General features: G+C 46.4%; 1 protein-coding gene across 1 annotated transcript; it reads left to right on the top strand.

Annotated features, from left to right (window-relative positions):
* Positions 1 to 21,057: 21,057 nt before the first annotated feature.
* LOC142434472 (large ribosomal subunit protein eL31-like) lies at positions 21,058 to 21,442 on the top strand. The gene has a single exon (XM_075539183.1). The coding sequence runs from the start codon at positions 21,065 to 21,067 to the stop codon at positions 21,440 to 21,442; it is 378 nt and encodes a 125-aa protein (XP_075395298.1). The 5' UTR covers positions 21,058 to 21,064.
* Positions 21,443 to 24,319: the final 2,877 nt, after the last annotated feature.

Genomic DNA, 24,319 nt, shown 5'->3' with positions numbered 1-24,319 from the left:
GTTCTGTGCTGCATTTACCCATTGCCATCAAGTAGTTTACGACTCATAGCGACCCCATGCGACAAACTAGAACCACTTCACCACCACACCCCCAGGATTCCCTGTGACAAGTTTATTAGTTAATCCCCCAATTCTGTGGTTCCCCCCCCCCAAAAAAAAAAGGTTTGCACCTTATACTGTATTATAAAATTATCAGGGCCTGGGTATGTTTTTCCTATCACACTGTGATGAAAGATCTACTCTTAACGCGTTCTACATCCCAGAGCAAAGCAGATAAAGTAAAGCATGAGTCGATATTGACAGAATCCTTTCTGACAGAAAACCTCACTCAAGCTGCACACTATGCCATACCAATCGTACTCCTGACCTACTGGCCTCAATAGCAATCCTTGCACATTACTTAATCTTCTTTCTTTGAGCATATCCGGTTGACACAATGCTATGTAGTAATTTTTTAACCTTCTGATTCAACTTTCATCCACAGATTGAGTGCATACTCAAGCTGTACTGTAACTCAGGAGAGCATGCTCAGGACAAAGTACTGGGAACACAGTGGACTGACAGAATCTGTTACTGTGGAGTCACTTCTAACCCACGGCAACACCCTAGGTATCAGAGTAAACTTGTGCTTCATAGGATTTTCAATGACTGCTTTTTTTTTCTTTCTCTATTGAAACTGATCACCAGACCTTTCTTCATAAGGCCTCACAAACTTACATTGGTACTGCGATAAGTACAACACAGGGAAAGTATATGATATATACCATGATAGTATAAAACAGATTGTGAAATTACAACCTATGGACCAAGATTGACCCACATCTTGTTTTTAGACACTTGTTTGAATTATTGTGTACTTTAATTACGGTGTTGACGAAGAATATTGAAAGTACCATCAACTGCCAAAAGAACAAGCAAGTCTATCTTGGAAGAAGTACAACCAGAGTGCTCCTTGAAGCAGATAACAAGACTTCCTCTCAGGGACATTGGATATGTTATCAGGAGGGGGCAGTTCTTGGAAAAGGACATCATACTTGGTAAAAACCAAGGAGAGCGAAAAAGAGGAAGACTTTCAACAAAAGGGATTGACACGACACGGTGGCCGCAACAATGGGCTCAAACATAAGAACAGTTGTGAAATAGCACGGGCCCAGGCAGCATTTCACTCTGTGGAACATTGGGCGGCTGTGAGCCAGAACTGACTCTGTGGCACCTCACAGCACAGCTAGGAATTGTTTTCACGGTTGTAACTAGTTCAGGGTAGGGAGGGGGGAATCCAAAGAAGAATGTTTTATGACATGTGAAAAGTACATGAAATACAAATTCCAATGTCCATAAATTCATTTATGTATTGTATGTTGCTGCTGAGGAGTCTGGGGTGCACCGTGGTTAACTGCTCAAGCTAGAAACCACTCCCCAACCTGCTTAGGCCTGTCACATCAACCCTACTGCGCAGAGTGGACCTGCCCTGTGAGTTTCTGAAACGGTAACTCTTCTCAGGAGCAGAAAACCTCATCTTTCAACCGCAGAGCAGCTGGTGAATTCAAACTGCTGACAGCAGTTGGCAGCCCAACATATACCTGTGCCACCGGGCTCCTTATCTAAGGTTGTAATGCCACAGCTTTCCCAAGGAGCGTTCCCTTAGAGATGAGATGTTAGACTATGTACACCTCAGCCCACCTGCACGTTCCCTCCTAACCACCCGTCTCTGGAGCCATTTTCCTCCACAGGAACTAGCCATCCCATCACAGCCAGCACGTATCTCTTACAACCTGAACTGGCCCATCAAGTATGCCCAGGAAGGACAGTCGCAACTTGCAGGTCACCCCAGAATAAGAGTACTAGGAAAAAGGAACCAGAAGTCGCCAAAAGATGTCACTAGACCAACTGGAAAGGCATTTTGAAAGCGAGGAGTCCAATTAACCATATCCGATGAAGACCCATACCCTCAACCTAATGTATATTCATGACTTTTCCAGAAATTGCTTACATATATTTAATGCCCTAAATTTAGTTCCGGGTGGTAGTGGTAGTGATCTTGTTGTTTTTCTTGTTGTCCATTCCCACTCACAGCAGCCCGGTAAACAGAACAAGGAAACACAGCAGGATCTCAGCCATCCTGACAATGTTTAGGTTTGCGTACATTGTCGCAGCCACTACGTCATCGTCTGGTCCAGGTCCTTCCTCCACTTTACCAAGCAGAAGGTCCTTCTCCGGGAACTGCTTGCTCCGGACATGTCCAAAGTACGCAAGACAAAGCCTTGCCATCCGTGCGGCGCTAACATCATGCGGCGCTAACATCCTGGTGTCCGTGTGTAAAATGTAAACTCCCTTTTGGGGGGAGGTTGCCTTGGCAACTCTGGTTCCAGCTTGCTACTTCCTTGATCAACCAAAGTAAAACTTCCCCCTTTCATTTTCACCATCTCCATCTTTGCTTCTTAGCTACATCGAGTGAGACCAGGCTTGGTACCGAACCCGTGGGCCGTTCAGGAGAAAGATGTGGTAGTGTCTTCTAAGGAGAAGATAGCCTTGGGGAGCTAAGGGGTAGTTCTCATCTGCCCTGCGTGTCGTCTTGATGGGGTTCGCTGCCATCGGGTTGCTTCTAACCCATAGTGACCCCACACGAAACAGCGCCTGGTCCTGCGCCAGTCACACAATTGTTCAGCAATGACACAATTGATATCAGCAATGATGCCCTGCCTCATTCCACGTCCTCTTCTGAGTCTGGCCTGAGCCTCTGGCGGCCCCCTGTCAATGCACCATGACAACCTTTGGGGTATGCTTTTCAGCAAAATTTTACTTTCATGTGTTTTAATGATATTGTTGTCGGGTCACCTTTCTTTGGAATGGGCACAAATATGGATTCCCAACAACAATAAAGTCCCATTAAGGAGGATTACCAGGCCTTAACTGCCAAACCAATGAGAATCCTGGTCGAGCCAAGTTGACATAACACGGAAAGATCACAGCACTTACACAGGGCAGTTTAAATACGGATCTGAAAGACTTAAACTGTCATGTATAGGCGTTGTGATGATTCAATTCCATGTCCATTCGACGAGGTTAAGACCTAGTCATCTATCTATCGTGATATGACTTTGTTATTGTTGTCAGGTGCCACCGAGTCAGTTCCAACTCATAGCCACCCCACACACAACAGAATGAAACACCGCCCAGTCCTGCACCAGCTTCACAATTGCTATTATGTTTGAGCTTAGTCCTCCAGCCACTGTGTCAATCCATCTTGTCAAGGGCCTGTCCAACTCTACTCTGCTAAGCGTGCTGCCCTTCTCCAGGGACTGGTCTCTCCTGATGTGACTGACCACAAGGTAATCAACACCATCAATGGATCTGCTGAGAGCAGTCCATCCAGTAGAAAAGCAGTAGGGTAGGTTGCAACACGTACTCAGGTCGTAGCCCTGATCCAATTGACCTGTCTTTGGGTGAACGCTGCCCTTGCGATCTTACATGGTTGGCTATTTTAACAGAGAATTGTGTTTGGTCCCAAACCTGAAGTGTAAGGGGCCATAGTCCTGGGGGTCAGAGCAGTCTCCATCCAGCAGTAAGCCCGGTTCCTTTTCCGTTCTCTTCCACATTCTTCTCCAACTCTATGCAGGACCTTCTAATGTGATCCCTTGAGGACAGTTGTGAGTGGCTCTATCTAGTTCTTCTGGTCTCAAGATTGTGGAGGCAGATGTTTGTATGGCTCCTTAGTCCATTGGACTAATAGTTTCCACGTATCTTTTTATTTTCGTCACCTCTAATAGTGTTTTAAAAACTCTTAATTCTTTGGGGATCACACAGACACTGGTTGGTCTTTGAGTAATATTTTTAGTAGTACTGCTCTACAATAGACTTTTTTTAAATCATTTTATTGGGGGCTCATACAACTCTTATCACAATCCATCCATTGTGTCAAGAACATTTGTACATTTGTTGCCATCATCATTCTCAAAACATTTGCTTTCTACTTGAGCCCTTGGTATCAGCTCCTCATTTTTTCCCTCCCTCTCCACACCCTCCTCACAAACCCTTGATAATTAATAAACTATTATTATTTTGTTATATCTTGCACTGTCTGACATATCCCTTCACCTACTTTTCTGTTGTCTCTTCCCCAGGGAGGAGGCTATTTGTAGATCCTTATAATCAGTTCCCCCTTTCTCCCCCACCTTCTCTCCACCCTCCCAGTATCACCACTCTCACCACTGGTCCTGAAGGAGTCATCTGTCCTGGATTCCCTGTGTTTCCAGTTCCTATCTGTACCAGTGTACATCCTCTGATCTAGCCAGATTTGTAAGGTAGAATTGGGATTAAGATAGTGGATGGAGGAAGCATTAAAGAATTAGAGGAAAGTTGTATGTTTCATCGTTGCTACACTACACCCTGACTGGCTCGTCTCCTCCCTGAGACCCCTTTGTAAGAGGATGTCCAGTTGCCTACAGATGGGATTTGGGTCCCCACTCCGCACTTTCCCTCACTCACAATGATATGATTTTTTTGTTCTTTGATGCCTGATTCCTGATCCCTTCAACACCTCATGGTCACACGGGCTGGTGTGCTTCTTTCGTGTCGACTTTGTTGCTTCTCAGCTAGATGGCCGCTTGTTTACCTTCAAGCCTTTAAGACCCCAGATGCTATCTCTTTTGATAGCCGGGCACCACCAGCTTTCTTCACCACATTTGCTTACGCACCCATTTATCTTCAGTGATCCTGTCTTGAAGGTGAGCATCATAGAATGCCAGTTTAATAGAACAAAGTGTTCTTGCATTGAGGGAGTACTTGAGTGGAGGCCCAATGTCCATCTACTACCTTAATACTAAACCTATAAATATATGCACATAGATCTATTTAGATCTATTTATACTTCTAGCAACCCATTTGTTCCCTTTTTACTCACTTGCTCATTCTCTGTAAAAACAAAACATTTTATCTAATGTTTTTCTACTTTCTATTCCTGTGTAAAATAAATGTTTATCTAAAGGATCAGACTAAGAAGGATCCATAAGCAAGCAAGACCTCGGCTTCCCTCTCCTTTTGGGTCACTCTCCCAGACATAAGTGAATACCCCCCTCCTGCTCCTGTCTGTCCCACCACGTGGCTGTCAGTTTGTCATCCCGTGGTGGCTTGTGTGTGCTGCGATGCTGGCAGCTCTTTCAATGGTATTTCACTGGAAGCACTCACTCATCTATGCTTGACCAACTAACTGGAAGAAATCCATATTTGTGCCCATTCCAAAGAAAGGCGACCCAACAGAATGCTCAAATTATAGAACAATATCATTTAAATCACACGAAGTAAAATTTTGCTGAAAATCATCCCAAAAAGGTTGCAACAGTGCATTGACAGGGAGCTACCAGAGGCTCAGGCCAGATTCAGAAGAGGATGTGGCTATCATTGCTGATATCAAATAGATCCTGACTGAAAGCAGCGAATACCAAAGACACTGGACTGTGTGGACCATAATACACAGTGGGTCACCTTGAGAAGAATGGGAATTCCAGAACACTTCATTGTACTCATGCAGAACCTATAAATGGAGCATGAGGCAGTTGTACAAACAGAACAAGGGGACACTGCGTGGTTTAGATCTGAGAAAAGTATGTCAGGGGTATATTCTCTCATCAGATTTATTCCATCTGTAGGCTGAGCAAATAATCAAGAAACTGTGTTATATGAAGAACAGCATCAGGATTGGAGGGAGGCTTATTAACAACCTGTGATAGACAGCTGACATAGCCTTGCTTGCTGGAAGTGAGGAGGACTTGAAGCACTTGCTGATGAAGATCAAGCAAGGATCGAAGCCTTCAGTGTGCATTACAACTCAATGTCAACAAGACCCAAATCCTCACAACTGGACCAATAGGTAGCATTAAAACACATGGAGAAAACATTGAAGTTGTCAACGATTTCATCCTGCTTGGATGCACATTCAGTGCACATGGGCAACAGTCACGATATCAAAGGACTCAGTGCTTTGGGCAGGTCTGCTGCACAGGGCGCTTTAGCCAGGGTTCTGGCTACATCAGGGTAGGTCCATGTGGCTTCTCCTCAGGGATGTCTCCCAGAAAGTCAGCCTTGTCAGTAGAGAGTCTCCAAGGAAGAGAGAGAAGTGTCTCCCACTTCCAACGAGGAAATACAGGAGTTCCCAGAATTCTCAGGGGAAGTCCATGCCCACACAGAGGCCTCATTGGCTATGACCCGATTGACAAACTAGACTCCACCCCTTCACTCTTAATCCTCTCTAGTCCCAAACTGACACCAGATTATGTAACCACCACAAGGCCATATGACTATCCAATTCCAAATGGAACAATTTAATTTCATTCATGCCTAGAATAACAATCTTTATGTATTCCATTTCATTTTTAACAGTTTTATTGACATATAATTCACATGTCATACAATTTAATAGTTTAATCAGATTTTTTAAGTTGTACAATCATCACCATAATCAATCTTAGTACATTTTTTCTTGCGTTTATTATTTTTAGTTCTCCATTCCCCCAACCTGTCCTGCCTCACCTTCAAGAAATCATTAATCCAGTTACTGTCTCTATAAATTTATCTATCCTGGATTTCATATACCGAAAAACCCATAAAAATAAAAAATAACAGAGAAAAACCTCAGTTGAGAAGAAAGCAGATAACATTAAAACTACAACAAATTTAGAATGTGTCAAAAGGGAAATCAAACAAGGTGTTGAATGTTAACCTGACTTCATTTGCAGTCATCCCCTTTTTAAAGCACCCTGCATGGCAGAAGGCCATTCACCTACCTGGTCTGTGGTCGGTTAGAGTCAGAGGGGATTCGCCAGAGGCTTAGTCCACATGTTTTTCCCTTTTTTAAAATTTACACAACTTTTTAAATGGGTCAAAATGGAGAGTAAGAAATTACATTTTAACCTAACTACATGTGCTATACCCGGCTTCCCAGCGCTCTCTGCCTGATGACAAGGCTCTTCACATCCCTGACTATGGTCAGAGGCGGTGGGGACTCTGCACGTGGACTGGAGGCTTCCAAAGTCGGTGATAGCTTTCTACAAACCGGATATTCAAAATTTACACGCTGATACCATTTCCTCCTTCCGATTTGGATTTTATTATTTACAATCCTGGGAACACCCAGGCTGATGTTCTTCCATGTGAACTTAGTTGATGCCCCACTTAGCTAGCTGTTTTGGCAACTTCTAAAGTTCCTAGATTCATCACCTAACCAACAATAGCTCCTGTCCTGAGGAGCGCTGGTGACTTGGTGGTTAAGGACGTGGCTGCTAACTAAGAGGTTGGGGTTTGAACCATCCACTGCTCTGAGGGGAAAAGCATTCCAGTCTGCGTCCTTAAAGATTAGAGCCTGGGAAACCCCATGGGCTAGATGCACTCAGCCCTGCAGGAGTGCTGAGAGTTACCATGGTACATAGAGCAGCGCTGTCCTTCACATGGTCACTATCTGTATCAGGTCAGCTTTCTAGAGGCAGGTCTGTCCCTACTTTCAGGACCAGTATGTGTCCTGCTGTCCCAGACTCTCCTTGGAGTGGGTTTTCCCAAGGTCTGGACATGAGAGGGCAAAATTGGGAGCTTAAACAATAAAACTGATTTAGCTTTCCACCCTACTGCCTTGGCTGGCTGTTGGAAGTGCTCTCAGTTGGTTCTGGGCTAAGGAGGTGGAGGGGAGGGGACATGAGTAAGCACTGCTCTTAGACCCAAAGTTAGCACTCATACCAGGCCTTTGTTCAATCACTCAATAAACAGGTCTGTGTGCCTTATACTATGCGCTCTGTATTCCCCCAGCATAGAGAATGACCCATCAATTCTCAAGAACGTCCAACAGATATTGCGGGGTACCAGCCCCCGCAATTGAATGGACCCAAGGGGCGGTTGTGTAATCGAGGGGTAAAATTAAAGAGACATCAGATATGATAAGGCATGCAAGTGCTCATCTCTGAGGCCACCATGACTTCAGGAGCCAGGTCTGCACAGAGAGCGCGAATATATTTCCAACCAAGGCTTATATACACTCTAGGGGCTTGAAAGCCCCCTGATTACAGGTAATCACGTGTATAACAAAGAGGGTTGGCCATCAGCCTCAAGGTCCCTGCGTACATTGTAGGAGTAACCTAACACCAGGCTGGGGACAGGTAAGGGCCGGTGGCTGTCTTCAGAACCGAGAAGAATAGCACATGTCTGCTCCTAAAGTTGAAGCTGCTGCGACAGCCTACATCGAATCAGCCATGTGCTTGTAAGAGGTAGCTTTAAGGTAGCACTATGATGGGAGGATACAGTGGGAGAACAATATGAATTATGAGAATCTGATTATCACTCACCTCCAACTCACAAGAGTGAAGGCTTCCCTTCATCCCAGAAACCCAGCCTTCCAGGATTCTTAGTTCATGAAGATAAAGGATTCATCCGTTTACACTTTTCCCGTGGGATGCTCTTTCCCGCAGAGATGCTCCCCACAAGAAATCTCAATAGTCTTCAAGTCTGTCATACCTAAACGGGGTGCTGTTTTGTAGTTCATCAGGAGATACATACCCGATCTCCTGCCCTGGGCTCTTTATGAGGAGGTGGTGGAAATAGGGGTTAGGGTTTAGGGGATGAGAGTCGAGGTGGAGTAGGGCCAAGACAGGCTTAGGAGTCAGCTCTGAGTTCACCTTCCAGCCGAGGAGACTCATTAGCTGTGTGCCTTTAGGCAAATGAAGGTGATGACTGACCGCCAGCCCCTGTTTACGGGAGGCCTAATAAACAGAAAAAGCATGGGCTATAAAGGATACAAGCCACAGAGAGATGAGACTCAGCTAGGAGCAGCAGATGCAGGGGTTCGCTGAGAGAGCACTGTACTTTCTCAGAGGTGCTTTGAAGGCGTGTTCTGTATGCCCCTGTGACGTCTTCATCCATCTTCTCTATTTCACCAACCAGTGTTCCAATAGCCATTGCAGTGGTGACACAGAGCTCACTCACAGGTAAACTTCGTGATTAAAAGGTTAATTAAGGAAGTTAACAAATTGTAATGTTAGTGCTAAATGCTTAGGGTTGAGTTGTTTATCAGGACTTGTTACAAACTTCTGTCAAGTCTGCTAATAAATGCCCCAGGGTCTACCACTGTTCTATAAATCTCAACCCAAAGGTAATGAGATTGAGTAATCAGTGGGTTCCCAGCAAACCCGGGCCCTGAAATAAGTACCCAGAGGCGCTCCGCTCCAGCAGCCCTCAGCCCCAAAGGCACGCAGCTCCACTTCCATGAGTCAGCAGGTCCAGCTTCCCCAATTAAATGCCCCAAGGCACTCCATCCCACAGGCTGGCTCCCTGCGCAAAAGCACAGCTTCACTTGCTCCGTGGCTTGGGAAGTCCAGCATCCTGTTCCCTCCTCTGACTCCTGGTGCTGCTGCTGATCTGAGGGTAGAGGTGTTTTCTGGATCCAGGAGAATGCACTGCATTCTGGAATCCCCTCCTGTTTCTCAGAGGGCTCCTCTGATACACAGCAGGCTGGCGCTCCGGGGAATCCCGGTCACAATGACACACAGGTAAATCCTATCAGTATCTTCTCCCACCTTCTTACCAGATCCGAGCAGGGGCAGGTCGTTTGGTGGGAGTTAAGAGACTTTAGCTAGAAGGGTTACATTAAATAATTCACTTCCCTGCAGGCCTCAGACCTCCCACACAGATATACTCTTGAGTAAATTGCGGAGGGTGGATGGATTTGGGGAAAGAGGGACCCTTCACTTCTATTCTTTTTTTTTTTTTTAACATTTTATTGGGGCTGATACAATTCTTTTCACAGTTCATACATATACATACATCAATTGTATAAAGCACATCTGTACAGTCTTTGCCCTAATCATTTTTTTCTCTTTTCTTCTTTTACATTTTATTAGGGACTCAAACAACTCTTACCACAATCCATACATATACATACATCAATTGTATAAAGCACATCCATACATTCCCTGCCCCAATCATTCTCAAGGCATTTGCTCTCCACTTAAGCCCCTTGCATCAGGTCCTCTTTTTTTTTCCCCCCCTCCCTCCCCACACTTCTATTCTTTAATCCTTTCATGTGGACAGATCAATGGAAATCGAACACTCAATATTAGTCACAAAAAGAAAACAAGTTCATAGACTAAGCCAGAATCCGTTGCTGACTCTGGGAGACGTCATGGGTATGGGAATAGACCTGGGCTCCGAGGGGTTGGCAATGACTGATTTGTTGGAAGTAGACCACCAGTCCTTTCTTCCAAGGTATCTTAGGAGACTCGAATCACTAACTTTTTAATAGCTGAGCTCACTAAATGGTTCCAGCCACCTATAGCCACTCTGCCCATTCTTAGCTCCACTCCAGAAAGGTTCACCCTGCAGGCTGGGTGCCCATAACTGGCAGTAAGTGTAATATCTCCGGCCTTTCCTGGGATGGTTTGACCAAGTGCTAGCCCTCCCAGGAGGTAGTTTGTAAGTAAGAACCCATGATACTGAAGGAAGAAGTTCAACCTTCACTGAATGCTTCAGTCACAAACAAGTCTCCAGGAATTGACTGAATCCGCATTGAAAAGGCACTCGATTGTGTGGACCACACTACACTGTGGGTCACCTTGAGAAGAATGGGAAACCCAGAGCACCTCATTGTGTTCATGCAGAACCTGTGGATGGATCAAGAGGCAGTTGTGTGAGAAGAACAAGGAAATGCTGCCTGCTTTGAAGGTGGGAAAGGTGTGCATGGGGTTGGAGCCTCTCACCATACCTGATCAACCTGTATGCTGAGCAAATCAGCAGAGAAGCTGGCTTAGATGAAGAAGAGTGTGGCATCAGGATTGGAGGAAGGCTGATTAACAACCTGAGATATGCAGATGACACAGCCTTGCTGGCTGAAAGTGAGGACCTGAAACCCTTGCTGATGAAGATCAAGGATTGTAGCCTTCAGTATGAATTATAATTCAATGTAAGGAAGACCAAAATCCTTACAATTGGACCAATAGGTAAATGGGAAAAAGATGGCCGTTGTCAAGGATTTCATCTTACTTGGATCCACAATCAATGCTCATGGAAGCAGCAGTCAAGAGGTCAAAAGATGCAGTGGACTGGGCAAAGCTGCTGCTGGAGACCTCTTTAGTGTGTTGAAGGGCAAGGATGTTACTTGGAGGACTAAGGTGCGCCGAATGCAAGCCCCGGTTGTCTCCATTGCATCACAGGCATGCAAAAGCTAAGCATTCAATAAGAAAGGCAACAGATGCATTCAAACAATCGATGCATTCAAATTGTGGTGCTAGAGAAGAATATTGAAAGTACCATGGACTGCTAAAAGGACAAAGAGATCTATACTGGAAGAAATAAGGCCAGAGAGCTCCTTAGAGGCAAGGATGGAAGGCTTCATCTTACATGCCTTGGACGCACTGTCAGGAGAGACCAGGCCCTGGAGAAGGACATCATGTGGGGTCAAGTGGAGGAGCTGAGAAAAAGAACAAGGCCCTCCATGAGGTGGAGTGACACAGTGGCTGCATCCACGGGCTCAGGCCCAGGAATGATCGTGAGCATGTCACAGGCCCGGGCAGGGTTTCCTTCAGTTGGGCATAGGGTGCCCCGGGTGGAAACCAACTCAGTGGCACCGGTCTCAGAACATCACCTGAAGAAGCATTCTGAGGCTCGGATCAGTGCCCGGATCCAGACTAGAGTTTAATCAGAATTGGGGCAGCCCCTCCCCGACCCTTTCATCAGAAGCAGAGGTCTAGAGGCCTCTGATCTATCTCCCCCAAACTGCTTCAGAACAGGGATCCTGGGAACCTTTTAGGCCCCCCTTCAGATCTGCTCCTTAGAAACAGGGGCATATTTATCTTTGGTCTAATTCTGTGGTTTTTAACTGTGGGCACTTTTGTGCTCCCTGAGGACATTAGGCCAGAGCTGGCGACATTTTTCATTTTATTGTGTGTGTGTGTGTGTGTGTGCGCGTGTGTGTGTGTGTGTGTGTGGTGGGAGGGGCTGCAGAGATGAGAGGAGGGGCTGGTGTTGCTTCTGACCTCTAGTGGTCAGAGCTCAGGGATGTTGGAAAACACCCTGCAGTGCAATACGACAGCACCCACCATGATTATTAGCTAAGTTAAGTGTTAATTTTGCCTCAGGAAGAAAAAGTTCAGTAATGCTCAGCTTTAAAACAGCCTTTTTCTTGATAGCCGGGCACCATCAGCTTTCTTCACCACATTTGCTTATGCACCTGCTTTGTCTTCAGAGCTCATGTTGGGAAGGTGAGCATCCCAGAGTGCTGGATTATTAGAACAAAGTGTTCTTGTGTTGAGGGAGTACTTGAGTAGAGGCCCATTGTCAATCTGCTTCCTTAATACTAAACCTATAAATATATATACATAGATTTATTTCCCCATCATCTTATATAAATATATTTACATATGTACATGCCTGTATCTAGATCGCCATAAATGCCCTTTGCCTCCTAGTTGTTTCCTCTATTTCCTTTTACTTTCCTCTTGTCCCACTATCATGTTCAGCCTTCATTTGGGTTTCAGTAATTCCTCTTGGTTACATTGCCCTTGATCAAGCCCTACCAGGTCTCCTACATCTTCCTCGCCATCACTTTTCAGTCTTAAAGGCATGAAGATAAATAAGCAGCCATCTAGCTGAGAAGCAACAAAGCCCACATGGAAGAAGCACACCAGCCTGTGTGATCATTAGGTGTCGATGGGATCAGATATCAGGCATCAAAGACCCAGAGCAAAATATCATAATGTGAATGAGGGGGTGGAGTGCTGAGTGGAAGCTCAAAGCCAATCTGTAAGCAGTTGGACATCCCTTACAAAAGGGTAATGGGGAGAAGATGGGCCAATCAGGGTGCAGTGGAGCACCGATGAAACATACAGTTTTCCTCTGGTTCTTTAAGGCTTCATCCCCCCGACTATCATGACCTTAATTCTACCTTAAAAATCTGACTCGATCAGAGAATGTACACTGGTACAGATAAGAGCTGGAAGCACAGGGAATGTAGTACAGATAAATTCCTAGGGACCAATACTGAGAGTGGCCATACCAGGAGGGGAAGGGGAAGGTCGAGGGAGAAAGGGGAAACAGATCACAATGACCTACCTATAACCCCCTTCCAGGGGGAAGAACAACAGACAAGGGGTAGGGGGAGACATCAGACAGTGTAAGGCATGAAAAAATAATAATTTGTCAATTTATCAAGAGTTCATGAGGAAGAGAGGGAGGATAATGAGGAGCTGATACCAAGGGCTCCAGTAGAAAGAAATGCTTTGAAAACGATGATGGCAACATATATACAAATGTGCTTGAGACAATGGATGTATGTATGGATTGTGATAGGAGTTGTACGAGCCCTCAATAAAATGATTAAAACAAAAAACATCAGTTCTCAACCTGTGGGTCGTGACCCCTTTGGGGGTTGAAAGGCCCTTTTACAGGGGCCACCCGATTCATAGCATTAGCAAAATAATAGTGATAAAGTAGCAATGACAATAATGTTATGGTTGGGGGTCACCACAACCTAAGGATCTATATGAAAGGTTGAGGTCTGAGGGAGGTGGAGAACCACTGCTCTAAAGCCTTCCCATTCTTCTGTCCGCAGCAGCTAACCCAAGGCTGCTGCTTTTGCAGTTCATGCTGAAATACATGCCCCGTCTGTCCTCACAGCCTTTAGGAGGCGGTGGTAGAATTGGGAGTGGGGAAGGCTTTGGAAGTAGATGAGATCCTGGGGGATGAGAGATGGACTCATGTAGTGTAATGAACCACGTGAAGCAAAAAGGCTTTGGAGCCAGATCTGAGTTCACCTTCCAGCCTCAGGTAGTTCTTTAGCTAAGAGTCTTCAGACAAGTGATTGATTCTGCGATGCAGTTTTCCCACCTATAAAATGAGATCACCCCTAACTTACAAAGATCAAAAACCTACTGCCAGTATATCAGTACCAATATATGGCTACTCTGTGTGTTAAGAGCTAGAACTGGATTACTAGGATCTGGTGTCTATGGGGGAGCTCTGGTGGCATAGTGATTAGGCATTGGGCTGCTACTGTAGGGTCCACAGTTCAAAACCACCAGCCAGTTCCTCAGGAGAAAGACAAGGCTTTCTACTTGCATAAAGAGTTACAGCCTTTGTGGGTGGGTGGGTGGGTGGGGGGATTGTTTTTACATGAATAACAGTGAGTAGAGGAGAAAAGAGAATGTACTAAAATTGCAGTAAAGATTTTATGATGCTTCTTGATATGGTTGAACGATTGAATTGTATGATATGTGAAGTCCCAATAAACTTTTTTTAAAAAAAGTTATAGTCTAGGAAACTCACAGGAGAGTTAGAGAGATTCTACGTGTCAATGTCAACTTGATGGCTGTGAGTTTGAGCCCCTGTGGAAGCAGGACTTTCATTGGCTGGTTTCAAACTGCCACCTTTAGGCTAATAAACCAAAACTCATTGCTGTTGAGTAGATTCCAACTCGCAGTCACCCTATACAACAGCGTTGACCCACTCTGTGGGTTTCTGAGGCTATAAATCTTTACAGGAGCAAAAAGCCTCCTCTTCCTCCCGAGGGGCCGCTGGTGGGCTTGAACCTCGGCCCTTGCAATTATCAGCCCAACATAGAACTCACTGGTCAGTAGTCAAATGCACACCACTTGCACTTACAAAGGCCCAGCCCTCCATCAATGAAAGTTCTTGAAATGACTCCGGGGCAGTAGAAGGCCCTGGGTGATACAAATGTTGAGTCTCACCTGCTAACCAAGAGGCTGGGAGGTTGAAGCCACACGGGGTGCCTTGGAAGAAAGGCCTGGCAAACTACTTCCGAGAAACTCGCCATTGCAAAGCCTGTTGAGTGCCCCCTACAGGAAGGATCTTGCATTTAGGGCCTCCAAAAATAAGAATGAGCTCAATGGCAACTGGTCTTACCACTTTTATCTTGAGATAGTGGGAATTGTTAAAACTAATTTTGTGGGCATGGGAAGCATACCAGCTTTGAAGGGTTGCTTGGCAGCCTGGAGGGGAGACTACTCCCTCACAGTCTCACACTCACGCACCGCCCTTGAGCTGATGCCCTGGGTGGATTTACAAGGCTACCTTTTCATGTGGGAGTAGAAAGCCTCCTGGCTGGTGGTTTCAAACTGCTGGGCCTGTGGTTAGCAGCCCAGCGTGTAATCCACTGCACCACCACGACCCTGACCTCACAGGGGCCGGGCCGGGGCTTAATCTTCCTCCAGGTAGATCACTCACTGCCTTCAGTGGTTCTGGCTCAGAGGGACCCCGTAGGGTAAGATAGAACTGCCCAGTGGTTAGTGGTTTCCAAGACGACTGTAACTCTTCTCTCTCTCTCTCAATCATTTTATTGGGAGTTAATATAGCTATCATATCATTCCAAAGGAATCCCATCCAACAGTACTGCTTCAAAACCTTGTTTTCCTTCTTGAACTCCTTGATGTCAGCTCCCTGTTACTGGCGCACACACTGTCCCCCACACACACACACACCTTCCCCTAGGCCCTGCACCCTCAGGACAGCAGGTCTTCGTGGGAGTAGAATGCTTCTTCTTTCTCCCTGGAATCTCTCCTAGTCTGGCCTAAGCGTCTCGGGTTTAGTTCAGCGATTCCTGGGCTTGTTGCCTCCACAGGGATCTGACTGTGGAGCAATGTGGTACAGAGGTTGAAATCTGCATTTCGTCCTCCTCCCCCCCACCCCTCTCCAGAGAGTCTCTTTCCTTCTTCTCAGCAGGAGGTGGGGACTAAGGCTGTTAAAGGCTTCAGGGTTGCTAAGCTCAAAGCCGAGGTTGCCTGGCACCAAAAGACGTTCCTCCAGCGAGGGCCTTTGTTTACCAAGGCCGGCCTCCAGGCGAGGATGTGGAGCTGGCTGGTCCCAGAGCACGGGATTCCCAGAAGCCGGGAGGAGTGGAAGAGGGCCGCTTCCAAGAAGAGCAAAGTTCGGAGCGTTTTCCCAAGCCTGTGGAAGTGAACGTTTCTGGTATCTCTGCTGCTGCTCTTAAGGGGCTCCGGACAGGCTAACAGAGATGGCTTTGGTGGGGAAGGGGAGGGGTTGCGATTGATAGGAGCGGAGCCTTCGGCATACTCAGCAGGACAGTTCTGGGCCACAGCCGAGCCAACCCCTGGGGCTGTACAGAGTGGACCTGAGTCACACTGCCTTAACTCTGACTGGGTGGCATTTCCCTGAGGACGTGTGGTCATGCCTGAAGACTTTTTGTTTGTTTGTTTTGTTTTTTTAAACGTTTTATTAGGGGCTCATACAACTCTTATCACAATCCATAGGTACATCAATTGTGTAAAGCACATCTGTACCTTCATTGCCCTCATCATTTTCAAAACATTTGCTCTCCACTTAAGCCATTTGCATAAAGTCCTCTTTTATCCCCTCCCTCCCTGCTCCCCCACCTCATGAGCCCTTGATAATTTATAAATTATTATTTTGTCATATTTTGCCCTGTACAACGTCTCCCTTCACCCCCTTTTTTGTTGTCCGTCCCCCAGGGAGGAGGTCACACGCAGATCCTTGTAATCGGTTCCCTCTTTCCAACCCACTCACCCTCTACCCTCCCAGTATTGCCCCTCACACCCCTGGTCCTGAAGGTATCATCCGCCCTGGATTCCCTGTGCCTCCAGCTCCTATCTGCACCAGTGTACATCCTCTGCTCTATCCAGACTTGCAAGGTAGAATTCGGATCATGATAGGGGGTGGGGGGGAAGCATTTAGGAACTGGGGGAAAGCTGTATTCTTCATTGGTGCTGCATTGCACCCTGACTGACCCATCTCCTCCCCTAGACCCCTCTGCGAGGCCTGAAGACTTTTTGGGATGGGTATATCTCTTGGACTTGTGCACAGGGCTTGGGAGGTGCGATGGCATAACGAACTAAATTACATCAACGGGTTGTCAATTACTGTGGAGTGATCTCGACTCATGGGACAGAATAATGTCACCCCATAGGGTTTTCTAGGCTCTAATTGTTTTACTTCCCCTCCCCCAAGCTTCGTAGCTAAACTGTGGCCAATTTGATACAATATGCATCCATCTAAAGAGCACTGGTAGTGTAGGCGCTTACACATTGGCCTGCTAACTGAAAGGTCAGCAGTTCAAACCCTTCAGCCCCTCCAAGGGTGAAAGAGGAGGCTTTCCGTTTACCTGAAAAAGATTCACAGCTCTAGCAACCCACAGGGGCCATTTGACTCTGCCTTAAGGCTTGCCAGGAGTCGGAACCAGAACGGACCCAATGACAGTGAGTGAGTGCTCTTTTAAAAGAGCACAGTGCTCAAGGCAGGTACTCTTGACTATTGGAGGTTGTAGAAGAACCAACAAATCTGTCCTGAAAGAAGTACAGCAAGAACACTCTTCAGAAGGGAGGCTAGCTAGGCTTTGTCTCGAGTACTTTGGATATCTTCTCACGAGGGCCCAGAGCCTGGAGAAAGCACACTTGACAGAGTAGAGGGTCCGTGAAAAAGGAGAGACCCTCCACAAGACAGATTGCCATAGTTAAGAATTAAGGTAGCACATGGACATTGGGCCTCCTCTCAAGTACTTCCTCAATGCAAGAACACTTTGTTCTATTAAATTGGCATTCCATGATGCACACCTTCCTGACACAATTGATGAAGACAAATGGGTGCATAAGTAAATGTGGTGAAGAAAGCTGATGGTGCCCAGTTATCAAAGATATAGCATCTGGGGTCTTAAAGGCTTGAAGGTAAACAAGTGGCCATCTAGCTCAGAAGCAACAAAACCCACATGGAAGAAGCACACTAGCCTGTGTGACCATGAAGTGTTGAAGGGATCAGGTATCAGGCATCAAAAAACAAAAAATAATATTGTAAATTAGGGGCAGTGTAGATTGGGGACTGAAAGCCCATCTGTAGGCAACTGGACATCCCCTTGCAGAAGGATCACAGGGAGGAGATGAGTCAGTCAGGGTGCAGTGTAACAACGATGATACAACTTTCCTCTAGTTTTTAAATCCTTCCTTTCTCCCTCCGCCCACTATCATGATTCCAATTCTGCCTTACCAATCTGACTAGACCAGAGGATGTACAGATAGCAACTGGAAACACAGGGAATCCAGGACAGATGATCCCTTCAGAACCAGTGGTGAGAGTGGCAATACAGGAGGGTGGTGGGAAGGTAGGGTGGAAAGAGGGGACTGATTATAAAGATCTGCATATAACCTCCTCCCTGGGGGATGGGCAACAGGAAAGTGGGTGAAAGGAGACATCTGACAGTGTATGACAAAATAATAATAATTTATAAATTATCAAGGGTTCGTGAGGGAGGGGATGGGGGGAGGGAGGGGGAAAAATGAGGGCTTAAGTAGAAAACAAATGTTTTGAGAATGATGATGGCAACAAATGTGCAAATGTGCTTGACACGATGGATGTATGTGTGGATTATGATAAGAGTTGTATGATCCCCCAATAAAATTATTTTTTTAATAATAAAAATAATTCAAGAAAATCACAATAAATTGGAAGTGCAATTAAAAAAACCCAACAAACTAAAAAGACTACCATAACAATAAAAAAAAGAAAACATCCCAGCCTAGTCCAGATCAAGTCCATAAGTCCAATATTAGCCCATTTGTCCAATACTAGTTCATAAATTCCTCTTTAGACTCATGCAGTAGATACAATGATACTGAATGCAAGAAGATCACAGGCCGGTGGATGGAAAGTCTTGTGGATCCAGTGGTGGTGGGAGCATCTCAGTGCTGGCGCGGGTCCTCCAGCTCTCTGAGTGTGTCTCTTTAACAGACCGGAGAAAGGAAGTTTCCAGAATCCTCACGAGAAGGGCATGACCACAAGGAGACCTCAATCAGGTTGTGACCTGAGTGACAGGCTAGACTCCACCCCTTCACTCTTAACACCCTCAAGTTGACAGGAGATTATGTAACTACCACAATAGTGAGCACCCAAAATCTGTTTGCAGAGTCCTCAAATAGATTAAGCCTTCATTGAATTGTTTTTGACCATTAGCTGGGACATGGACAGTTTGCCCACCACATCTCCCTAACCAGTCCAGAGAGAGGCAGCCCCCCTCAGGGGTTTTCCTGGATGTGTTTGTGATGGAGATTGAGGTACTGGGGTCTCAGAGTCATGTGTCAGACCTTAACTGCCATTGTTGGAGGGCTCTGGACGATCTTGTAAACTCTACTGTCTAGCATCATGTATGTGTCTCAACCATGTCCCATTCCTGCTGCGATGGATTGATCTGCCACCAATCATGTTTCTGCCACCTTTCCTTGGTCCTCCCATGTCCTATTCATGCCGTTGGTTCTCTGTAGGCCCTTGGACACCTAGTGACTTTGGGCTAATGGTCTCCCTCATCCCGATGATGTGTCTTTGTCTTGTATTGTCTTTCTTCTGTTTAAGACTTTATAAGTTTTCTCCTTAAATTATATTTGCCTTTAAGACTTAATAAATTTTCTCCTTAAATTATATTTGTGAAAAAAAATTATATTTGTGATCCGGTCTCTTTTGTACTCAAAAGCGGTTTACCAGAAAGCTAAAGATAACAGCAGAAGACCCCAAATCCATTTTTGAGTCTCTACATGGATTAAACATCTACAAAGTTTCTTCTGACAATTAACCAGCAATGTGAACAGCCTTGCCCTCGGGAAGAGTTCAGTGGAAACGATTCCTACCAGGAAAGGGTGGACTTTCAATAAGGAAGACTGAAGAAGAATCGGTGCATTTGAATCATGGTGCTGGCAAAGAATATTGGAAGTCCCATGGACTGTCCACAGAACAAACCAGTCTGTCTCGGAAGAAGTACAGTCAGAATGTTCCTTAGAGGCAAGAATGGCGAGACTTAGTCTCACGTACTTTGGGCATGTTGTCAGGAGAGACCAGTCCCTAGAGAAGGACATCCTGCAGCGACAAAGAGGCAGGCCCTCCACAAGAGGGGTGGCACGTGGCTGCATCAATGGGCTCAAACAAGGAGCAGCGCTGAGGATGGCGCAGGACTGGGCAGTGGTATGTCCTGTTGTGCACCGGGTCACTACAAGTCAGTTTAGACTCGACAGCACCGAATACCTAACCCCTAGCAACACCACCACTCTGCCAGCCAGCCCAGAGAGGGCCGGCCTATCCCTTTCAGACTTGCCTGGTGTGTCCCTCATGGACTTAGGGGTTCTAGGGTCATAGAGTCACGAGTCACATCCGGACTGCTTTGGTTGGAGAGCCCTGGACCAGTCTTGGAAGCGCTTCTCTCTAGCATAATGTATGTGTCCCACTCATGGCCCCGGCCCTGCTTCTGTAGTCCCACCTGCGACTGTGATGTACTGATCTCCTACCAATCATGTGTCTGTGGCGGTTTCCTTTGCCCTCCCATGTCCTATTTGAGGCCCTGGTTCTCTGAAAACCCTTGGATACCATTAGGACCTCATGCTGAAGGTCCTTATGCCTTGTCCTTGTCCTGTTTAAGACTTATTAATGCTCCCCCCACTATCACAACCCCAATTCTACCTTACAAATCTGGCTAGACCAGAGCATGTACAGGGAATCCAGGACAGATAAACCCCTCAGGACCACTATTGAGAGTAGCCATACCAGGAGGGGAAGGGGAAGGTGGGGGAAGAAAGGGGGAACCAATCACAATGATCTGCATATAATCCCTTCCCTGGGGGGCAGACAACAGAAAAGTGAAGGGAGACATCAGTCAATTTAAGACATGAAAAAATAACAATTTATAAATTATCAAGAGTTCATGCGGGAGGGAAAGAGGATGGGGGAGGGAGGGGGGAAGTGAGGAGCTGATATAATGGACGGATGGATGGATTGTGATAAGAGTTGTACGAGGTCCCAATAAAAGTATTTAAAAAAAGACTTGAAAAAAAAAGACTTAATGTTCTTCATAAGCTGCATTTAGGAGCCCTGATAGCATAGTGGTGACACTCTGGCAGGCGTCCTCAAACTACGGCCCGCGGGCCACATGCGGCCCGCCGAGGACATTGATCCTGTTCGCGCGTGTTTTTGCCTCGTTTTGTTTTTTACTTCAAAATAAGATATGTGCATAGGAATTTGTTCATAGTTTGTTTGTTTTTTTAAACTATACCTTTTCCAGCCTGGTCCCGGCGCTATGGCTCCTGCGAAGAAGGGCGGTGAGAAGAAGAAGGGCCGTTCGGCCATCAACGAGGTCGTGACCAGGGAATACACCATCAACATTCACAAGCGTATCCATGGTGTGGGCTTCAAGAAGCGTGCCCCTCGGGCGCTCAAGGAGATTCGGAAGTTTGCCATGAAGGAGATGGGGACACCAGATGTACGAATTGACACCAGGCTCAACAAAGCTGTGTGGGCCAAAGGAATCAGGAACGTCCCGTACGGCATCCGTGTGCGGTTGTCCAGGAAACGAAACGAGGATGAAGATTCCCCAAACAAGCTCTACACACTGGTCACCTACGTGCCCGTCACCACTTTCAAAAACCTGCAGACAGTCAACGTGGATGAAAACTAGTGGCTGATTCTAATAAAGGTTTTTAAGCTGCCTTCAAAAAACAAACAAACTATAATCCGGCCCTCCAAAGGATCTGAAGGACAGTGAACTAGCCCCTGTTTAAAAGTTTGAGGACTCCGGCATGTTGGGCTGAGATCCGAAAGGTCAGCAGGTCGAAACCACCAGCTGTTATGTGGGACAAAGATGAGGCTTTCCTCCCATAAAGAGTTACAATGTGGGAAACTCACAGGAGCAGTTCCACCATGCCCTGGAGGGTCGCTGTGAGACGGCATGATGGCAGTGATTTTGTTGTAAGTCAAATTTGAGGCTTGGAATCTCTTTTGTTCCCTACAGCAGAAGGAAGTGGAGGGAAGTTGGACCAAACTCAGACAAGGCGGGGCCTGGGCAGAGATAAGCCAAGGTGGGTCTTCCTGGAGCAGAGCCTCTGGGACACGTTGCTCTAGGGGCTGCAAGCCTGTCTCTCCCATTTTATCTCTGTTTACATCGTGGCCTCTGCTTTTTACTTTCAGGCGTGCCCTCACTCTGGCTGGATCCTTGTGTTCTGAGACGTGAGACAGGCCTTTGGCATCCAAGCTGCTTCGGGCCCACACGGATCACTCCAGCTGCCTTGGCCTGGGAGTGGGGCCAAGAGACTACAAAGGGGGAGGGTGTAGAGACCCGGGGCCACAAGGCCCCCACCCTCCCTTCCTGTCTCTGAAGCCTGGAACTCCAGCCTCAAATGAGCCTGCCCTAGTGGCCTGGCACTGCCCACTGACCCCTACATCCCCACCCCTCTCCTTAGCTCCTTAAGTTTCTTCTCTAACCCAGGCCAGCAGCTGTTACTAAACAACTGGGGATTGGCCAGCTCCTCATCCAAGCCCGGGCCTGGGAGCAAGTGACATCAGACTCATGACAGAACTCTGAGCCCAGTACCCTCTGCCCTGTGCTTGGTATTCAGTACCCAGAGCCCAGTGCTCAGAGCCAAATCTGGCTCCCTGTGATTGGAACCTGAAACTCACTGATGGGCTCAATTACCAGTGCTTGTCATCTGTACCCAAAGTCCTTGGTGGTGCAAATGGCTAACATATTGACTGCTGACTGAATGGTTGGTGGCTAGAGGTGACTAGGAAGAAAGGTCTGGCCACTGCAAACCCTATGGAGCACAATGCTACTTCAACATACAAGAGATCGTCGTGAGTTGATGTCAAAACCAGCAACTGGTTTTTAGTCCCTAGTACCCAGGCCCTAGCACTCAGCACCCGGCGTCAGAGCCGTCCATCTGCCTGCCCTGTCCTCTGGTGGCTGAGGCTGCAGATGCCCAGGGCTGGGCACTGTGTGAAGCCAAAGCCTCTGCCCTTGGCACTGAGTCCTCCCTCCCCATGTTGGGTGGGCTTAAAGCTGGGTCTGAATTTGGTCTCTCACTCAGCTTCTCTGGTGTCATTAAAAAAACAAAATTTAAGTTGCAGAACTTGTAAAATAAAATACAATCATTTGAATGATAGGTTAGATTCAATATGCAATTTGAGGAAAGAGCCACCTGTACAGGCAGAGGGAGCAGAAACGGCAGGGAGTAAGGTCGCCAGATTAACCAGGGGCTGTCCGGTTCAATTCTAGTTAAACAAACAATACATTTTCTACCATTCTTTTGTTTTTCAATACTTTTATTGGGGGCTCTTACATCTCTTATCACAATCCATGCATTCCTCCAGTGTGTCAAGCACATTCATACATATGTTGCCATCATAATTTTCAAAGTATTTTCTTTCTACTTGAGCCCTTGGTATCAGCTCCTCATTTTTCCCCTCCTGTATGAACCCTTGATGAGTTATAGATTATTATTTTCATATCTTACATCGTCCTCTGTCACCCTTCACCCACTTTTCTGTTGTCTGTCCTCCTGGGAGGGGGTTATATATTGATCCTTGTGGTTGATTCCCCCTTTCTCTCCCACCTTCCCCTAATCCTCCTGGTATCTCTATTCTCATTGTTGGCTCTGAGGGTTCGTCTATCCTGGATTTCCTGAATTGCTGGCTCTTATCTGTAGCAGTGTGCATGTTGTGGTTTAATCCAATTTTTAAGGTAGAATTGAGCTCATGATAGTGTGTGTGTGTGGGGGGGGGGAGCATTAAAGAACTACAGGAAAGTTGTGTGTTTCATCAGTGTTATACTGCACCCTGACTGGGTTCTCTCTTCCTTGTGACCCTTCAGTGAGGTGATGTCCAATTGTCTACAGATAGGCTTTGGGTCTCCTCTCCTCATCCCCTCCTTCCCCCACCCTCACTCACATTGGTATGATTTTGTTCTGGGTCTTAGATGCCTGATACCTTATCCCATTGAGACCTCATGATCATACAGGCTGGTGTGCTTCTTCCATGTGGGCTTTGTTGCTTCTGAGCTAGATGGCTGCTTGTTTATCTTCAAGCCTTTAAGACCCCAGATGCTGTATCTTTTGATAGCCGGGCACCATCAGCTGTCTTCACCACATTTGTTTATGTACCTGCTTTATCTTCAGTGATCATGTCGGGAAGGTGAGTATCACAGAATGCCAGATTATTAGAACAAAGTGTTCTTGTGTTGAGGGAGTATTTGAGTCAAGGCTGAATGTCCATCTGCTACCTTAATTCTTAACATATAGCTATAAGTCCATAGATCTATTTCCCTTTCGTTACATATAAATATATTTACATATGTACTTGTCTGTATTTAGACCTCTATAAATGTCCTGTGCCTCCTGTTTCTTTCCTCTATTTCCCTTTACTTTCCTCTTGTTCCACCATCATGTTCGGCCTTCATTCGGGTTTAGTAATTCCTCGCTGCTATATTGGCCTTGATCAAGCCCCACTAGGCATCCTACGTCCTTCTCTCCATTGATTTTAGTTCACTTGTTGTTCCCTTGTC

This window comes from Tenrec ecaudatus, chromosome 1 (assembly GCF_050624435.1).
Source record: "Tenrec ecaudatus isolate mTenEca1 chromosome 1, mTenEca1.hap1, whole genome shotgun sequence".
Classification (NCBI taxonomy): Eukaryota; Metazoa; Chordata; class Mammalia; order Afrosoricida; family Tenrecidae; genus Tenrec; species Tenrec ecaudatus.
This window is presented reverse-complemented; position numbering and strand designations above follow the sequence as displayed.